Source organism: Sparus aurata, chromosome 5 (assembly GCF_900880675.1).
Source record: "Sparus aurata chromosome 5, fSpaAur1.1, whole genome shotgun sequence".
NCBI classification, from domain to species: Eukaryota; Metazoa; Chordata; class Actinopteri; order Spariformes; family Sparidae; genus Sparus; species Sparus aurata.
Window position 1 is genome coordinate 10,762,896 of NC_044191.1, and position 7,471 is coordinate 10,770,366.

Genomic DNA, 7,471 nt, shown 5'->3' on the forward strand with positions numbered 1-7,471 from the left:
AAAGTCAGGCCGAGCCACGGGGAACAACAAATAAACAGCCACCGAGCTGCGACTGTGTCCGTGCAGGAGCCGGCCTAAATGTGTCCAAGTCATTAGCGCCCCAGTAGGTACGACCACCCAGCCAGTCTGACCCCCACCCTGCCTCCTACTGCTGTCCCCTGCTGGGTTACCACACTGAGCTGCAGGGGCATGAAGCTCAGACACACATCTATTCAGTTACTGTAACATTAAATCATCCAACACATACGATAACATTATCCCTGTCTGCACCTACATTGTGTCTACTGGAGGATTTTGGAAGCTGATGCCTCTTTGAGGACCCATTTTTACGTGATATGTGAGAGAGAAAAACCCTCAAAAGCACAATATTTTATGACAACACATTGTTAGTCTATGCGATACAAGTTTTATCACCTCATTTTGTGCGTCATAAAATTCATTTAGATTATATGTTGTGTGGAGGAGATCATAAAGCGGGCAAAATATGGGATTCAAGTACAGCGTACAAAACATATCGTATAATCTAACTGCATTTTTGTGCAGTTTTCTGCCTCTTTTAAAATGACTTCACTTGTGCTAAAGATCTATTCTGGTTGTTTGCCATTTTACTGCCGTTGTGTTTTATGTTTGTACTCCAGACCTCGATGTTTGGTCGAGAGCACGGGTGCCCGACACCTATTGTATTGTATCGTTGAGATGCAAAATGACACTAAAACCCTCTAAAATGCCTTAAATTGACACACTTCCTGCCACCGTGTTCAGATTATGACAAATAACAAAGAGTGAGGGATCCTGGGCGGTCACACTTATCGTGGCCAAACAAATTCACGATAACAATAATGTCACGGTATCTGTGGAAATGTGTACAAAGGAATGCAAGCCATCAAATCTATCTTTGTTTACTGAGTGTTTGTGTCTTTTTTGGCAAATAGATTACCGTCATATGAGTTTAGCGAGTCGGTAACTGTAACACTAAAACCTTCATGAAGGTTGGATTTATTGCAGAGCGGCTGTATCAGTCTGAACTAAGTTTAGGTGGGTGTAGAAAGAAGAGGATGGCTGGTTGCTCTGTGGAACACAACACAGGGACAAAATTGTCTCGGGTGTTCTTGTAAAACCGGATGTTTCAACTGTTTCATTGCGGCTCCACACAACACACAAACACAATGTGGACCCACCTATATGTTTACCGGCCACAGCAGATAGGAGGCATTCACAAGACCCACATAATGACATAAAAGGTGAAGTAAATAGATTTTTTTTCATTTTCCTGTTTGGAGCACCTGGAAGCCTCTGGTTTTAGGTGGGTGTACTTTATGAAGCAGCTGTGTTGTACAAAATCTGTACAAAGAGGGACTATAATTATATAAAATGTATATTGTATGAAACACATATAGTTTAACAATATACATTTTACATATGTTTTTCTTTTCAGGGCATATTGTTTGCATTCAAATGATCAAAAAACACAAAGCACAACACGGTTTTTTATTTAATTGCTTCATCTCACACACTCCCATCATGCTGATCTGAGGAGGCAAACAAGTGACAGTTACTGGAGTTGAAGTAGAGCCGGCTGTCTATGTGTCCCGCCCCCTTCTCTTGTCGGTGCAGTCAGGGTAAAACCCGCCTCTGCTCTTCTATAAATTCACAGCGTGTGAGTGTGTGAGGAGACACACCGCTTCAACTCCTGCTGCAGCCCTGAGTCACTGAGAGGCCCCTGATTTGTGGATATACCGGATGGAAATGTCTGACGCAGTCAAACCCCTGACCTCCTTCCTCATTGAGGACATCCTGTCCATCAAGGACAGCACAGGATTTAATGGAAAGTGCTGTTTGGGGAAGATGGAGAGATGTTCACAGTGGAGAGAAGAGTGTTTGTCAGAGCAGCTTTGCCCTCAGAAGACAGCTTTTGGAGAGCAGACAGGTGAGCTCCTGTCGACTTGTGATGGATAGATCACTATAAGTTCAGTGTATTTGACTTTAATGTATAGAATAACTTTTTAGAAGATGGAATAGATCTTTGTGGGATAAATTACAGGCGTGCATCATGAGAAGTTGTACCAATATAGATTCAAAAACATATTTTTGAATGGGACAAAAATGAGAATTCGTCCTACTTCATATTTATAATGAAATTCTTTTTGAGGCTCAACCTTGCAGCCTGATATGCCGATTACACCAGACTGACTGTAATAGAGTAGTTCTCACCCTGTCACATCTGTTCTTCACAGAGTCTCTGGACACATCCTTCAGCAGCTCCTCAGACTCCAACAGTTCCTCCTCCACGGGGAAACAGAAGCGCTCCAGAGCTGCGTTCACACACCTCCAAGTGCTCGAGCTGGAGAAGAAATTTAACCACCAGAAATACCTGTCCACCCCGGAGAGGGCTCACCTGGCCAGCACCTTAAGACTCACCGAGACCCAAGTGAAAATCTGGTTTCAGAACCGGAGGTACAAGACGAAACGAAAGCAGCAAGCGTCAGAGTTCTGTAAGGACGCGTACAAAGCAGAGGGACTTGGGCTGAGAGAGGATTTGGTCAGGTCGTCACTGATCACCTCCTTCTGTAAAGCTTATCAATACAGACCCTACCTCTGGGACTACAGCGGCCCCTGGGCGCCAACGTTATGGTGAAACTGATATGATGTATGAATTTATAAAACGTATGTTTAGCTGATTGTTTTTGTTCTTTGACACTGATTTTAAAGCTCATGTGTTACCATCCCAAATATTATTTTTTCATGATCATCCTGTTACTTTTCATGCTTTATGAAAATGATGCTGTAAAAAAAAAAAAAATCATATAAATCTCATGGTAATGGACATGATGAAGTCAGCTGCAGCTTTGTTGTTAAATTCATTATTAAATTAATTTTGATACACTCTACTTTACTTTAAATCTCTGTGTGAAAAATACACCCTCACTCAACTTTAAAAAGTGTGTTGTGAAAATGACAGTACAGCAAAACATAAGGAAAGTGTGGAAACTCTGTTCGCTGGGTGTAAACTACATGCTAAGTGTGACACTCCTCAGTTGTTCTTTTCTACTGGAGACATTTAAACTATCCGTGTGGAGTTAAACTCTGATAAAACAGCATATGAAGATAAGGCCAGACGGAGATGAGGGTGATGTTGTAAATGAGGGCTGAAGAATGAGATCTGATTTCTTTAAAGAGCCTCCGACCTGATGAAAACATGGAGATAAACTGCTCTGTAGGTGACTTCATGATTGAGGACAGCTACAGGAGGAAACGAAGAAACCGCAATTTGTCGTGTGAGATCTTTTGAGGAATTTAGTTTAAAATGAGTCAGCGTGGCTTTCAGAGAAAAACTACAAACAGATGAGTGCGCAGTGATAATAGGGTTTGAGACGAGTCTTGTTCCAAATGTGAAAACTGGGTGACCGAAGGAGAAGAAGAATCAGAAGAGAAACATACAACATAACAAAGTTTTACAGCAAGTACCGCTGGAACGCGTGGAATAAAAAGACTGTATTGTCTGAAAGGCCAAGTTTAACAAGAAGATGCCACTGTGGCATAAAGAACATGAAAGGTCCAGTGTCTAGGTTTTTATGGGGATCTCTTGGCAGAACAGGAACATTATATTCATTAAAATCAATCAATCCAATAACATGAAAATGAATGCTGTTGTGTGTTTACCTTAGAACATGGGTCCTCTTCCACGCAGTCCACCATGTTGCACCGCCATGTTTCCCTCCCAGAATGAACAAACCAAACACTGGTTCTAGAGTGGGCCTTTTGCATTTTTCTAGTTTTTAGCAGCCACTGTAGTTTTTATTATATGCCTGGTTGCAATCTGGAATCTCACTGCCACCATGAACATTGGGGGCAGTACATAGTCAGTAAAGGGATGTGACAGGGTCAAGAGTCAGTAAGCAGCGGAGAACAACTATTTTCACAGTTGCAGAATAAATCTCTGGCCTGAATCCTACACACTTGTCTGTTTAAATGCGCTGCAAGATATCTGCTATAAACACTTGAACAATAATGTGATCAAATTCCCCACTATGTGCACTTAATGGTGATGAAACTATGCCAGATTTTTATATCATATCTTGTATATATATATATTTATATATGGGAGTCAGCAAAACGATCAACAGTCCTGGCAATGAATCGCTGTAAACTGCTTCTTCCATAAATACTCTGTATACCATGCTCTAAAAAAGACACTTTCCAATGCAGACAAATGATGAAGGTACGTCATGTTTTTCAGGCTCTATACATTTTGTATCATCACTCTAACTTGTTGACTGCACCTATGGGCTCTTTGCTTGAGGCTGTATAATCTGGTCCCATCGTAGTTGCATAAACCCTAAAAATTGTCTATCAGCCACCTGCTGGTATGTCCTGGGTATCACTCAGGCAGATATGGAATGCATGTTGTTATCTTCCAGTGTACTGATAGTATCCATGCCTTGAATTTAGACGTCGTCTCGCTTTGTTGTCACATGGCCCCCTGTACAGTGAGAGGTATGCTGCCCTGACCTTCACAGCTGAGGTCACTGCCTCCTTCATCACGAGGCTCGGCCTTCAAGGGTGATGGCGCTTGACTGTGATGTATCTGCTGACACGAGTAATTTTCCTCCATTACAAAAACTATCAATAATAAGAATTATTTAAAGGTCTTCGCACGTGCTGCTGCGGATTATGCGACACTGTTTTTGCTCTGAATGGACCGCCTTAATTTACACTGATATGATACATTCCTGCCGCATTACCATTTTCAGAATCCAATATATAAACACTCAGACATAATGGCAAGACACGACTCGTCCAGCTTAATCCAAGTTTGCTGAAGCCCCGAGATCCAACAAGAGCCTTTGTGTTTAGCCTGTACCTTTAGAGCTGATGGTGACAGCACCTTACTGTTGCTTTTTGTCCTTTTACAAAGGGATGAAATTGAGCAAGTAAAAATAAAAAAGTTGAAATACTTTTAAAAGAAAAATAATAAGACATTGTCAATACTCTTAGTAGTTTGGTTTACATAGCCTGTGGAAACACTGCTGAATCTTTTTGATGATGACCCTTAGGTTTTTAATTTAATCTCAATCTGTCATCAAACACAACGCATCATTCATAAAGTACCAACTGGTGGATAAACTAAACAGATTTGTACACCTTTAGCCAGACAATGAACTAGTCCATGATTGATCAAAACCTATACTGGCATGATTGAATTATGAGTTTCAGCATTTTTTTGGAACTTGTAGATGTAGAAAGTAAAAAAAAAGAAATTAATAAAAAAACATTATTAACACATCACTTGGGAGAAGTTCATTTGACTCTTTTCAACCCAGGCGGCAGAAAAAAACCTTCATGTATGTATGTATCACATTCATGTTTATGACCTGACCTGTATTTCGGAAGGTTGGGGTGGTGGCTGTGGAGGGAGCAGTGACCCGTCACAGTGCAGAACAGAGCTGATAAGGATTTACTGTGGAGCTTTACATATCTAAGAAGGCTAAGTTTGTAGTAACATGACCAAAGTGTGAGCCGAGAACTGATGGAATTGATATGCGGGAAGACATAAGAGCTGTCACGCCACCTGTAACCTGTCTGACTCGTACAAGCCAACAAGTGCCAAGAGATTATCTTATTACTATTTTTCTTTTCATCCTTACTGAGAATTGTTTCTCTCCACATTCTTCTGCTTTTTAGAGATCATTCCTCAAATTCCTTGAAACCGTTCTCCTGTGGAGCTTTCACCCCAGCTCTCCTTCCCAGAGGTTTCATCTGAGAAACGTTGTACCTTCCTGTCCAAGCGAGCGTCATTCTGTCTATTAATCAACTTATCAAACACAGAGGAAGTTGAACAAACTGTAAATCGTACCTTACTTAAATCTTGATGATTTCCTCAAACTGAAGTGAGTTCTTATCTTCTGCGCCATTCATTCTGGGCCCTTGGAGTAAACAGGTAATTAGACATGAAGAGGGGCAGATAGCATCTGTTTTGACGACACTGAAAATCTGACAGTCTCTCTCTGCGTCTCTCAGAGTCTTTATACGAACACGTTCATCAGATAAAGGAGCCAGTTGAAGGGTGACGCTGGAGGTTATGGAAGAACTACTATTTTCTGCACTTGCCATTGTCATACCTGCACTTCCGCAGGCTCAGGGAGACACGGTACATTGATTCACAAGCACAGAAGACTTAAAAAAAAAAAAAACACTCCCCTCTCGTCTGTTTCCTCCCTGCGCGTGGACTCTAAATCTGTCTCTGCAGCAGCTGGATTAACTGGATTTGGCAGGTAGATTGTGAAAAGAAGTGAGGAGGGGCATAATTTAACTGCCTTGTCACCTCCTTTATGTACACTGATTATAGTTTCTACACAGCTACATAAAGATTTTCTGGGATTATAGCATAAAGCAGGTTTAAACGCCAAAAAAGCTGAAGGGGTTATCTTCTTTGACTATATATTTAGGGGATCTGATTGTGAGGTGCAGTGAGCGGTGTGGTCGTGGAGCCGTCGTCGTGCTCTTCAAGGTGGCCAATGGTGCTTTGAAAAACAAGCAGATCTTCATAACAGATGAGGAGAAAACCAAACCCCGACCACAAAGACGGCCTTTGTCGGTGCTCCAATATGCCGTGACTGTCTGACAAACTTGTTGGAGTTGATAAGGAGTCTTAAAACAGCCCTGATCTTCTTCTTTTCTTTTCTTTTTTTTCACATGGGAATTCACTCATAAACTTCCTCGGATAGTGTAACTGGATCCCTCATGTTACGGTACCAGTAGAGCAGCTCGCCCTTCTTCTCCCATCATCTGCATCCAACTCTACCCCTTCGATGGTTAGGGTTGATTGTGTGGCTGCAAACAGTGTGTATGTGTGTGTTTGTGTGTGTGTGAGAGAGAGTGAAATGCACAAGGGGAAGACAGGCAGCCCAAAAGAGAGAAGAGTAGTTTTCCAGTGTTCTTATCTGTGGGATAAAGATATAGAGTAGTGGGACAGTTTACTGCAGATTAAAGTGATTATGACAAGGACGGAGGACATGGGCTGAGGGGGCCGCGCATTGTGTGCTTCAGATAAACAAGCTGCTCGCGGACAAGGGCGAAAACTAAACACACCGGGGACGACGGCGTTACAGCACAAGTGTACGTGTCCTGGGGCATGTAGGATGGGAATAAAGCTCTGCACATCTCGATGCCAAATCTTGTTTATCTGTCATTACATACTGTATTGTGTGCAAGACGTTCATTTGAATTACAGTATTTATCTTTATATAAACAGCAGAGGAGAGGACACAACCGTGTAATCAAGAAGGGCAAGCAAAAACTGAAGCATGTATGCATGTTAGTCACTGCACTTTTAATGCACTGTTGAGCTATTTACGTTGGTAATGAAGATGTTCTCCTCAACCGTACCAATTTGCAGGTGATCTATCTGTACGCAGAGGAGCACTCGCAGCCTCACCTTTGACGAGGAAGAGGATGTGATGCTGAATCTTGG

At 41.9% G+C, this 7,471-nt stretch overlaps 1 protein-coding gene across 1 annotated transcript; it reads left to right on the forward strand.

Annotated features, from left to right (window-relative positions):
- The first annotated feature begins 1,654 nt into the window (after positions 1-1,654).
- nkx3-1 (NK3 homeobox 1) lies at positions 1,655-3,628 on the forward strand. The gene is made up of 2 exons (XM_030417776.1): positions 1,655-1,927; positions 2,235-3,628. The coding sequence occupies exons 1-2, from the start codon at positions 1,741-1,743 to the stop codon at positions 2,633-2,635; spliced, it is 588 nt and encodes a 195-aa protein (XP_030273636.1). The 5' UTR covers positions 1,655-1,740; the 3' UTR covers positions 2,636-3,628.
- Positions 3,629-7,471: the final 3,843 nt, after the last annotated feature.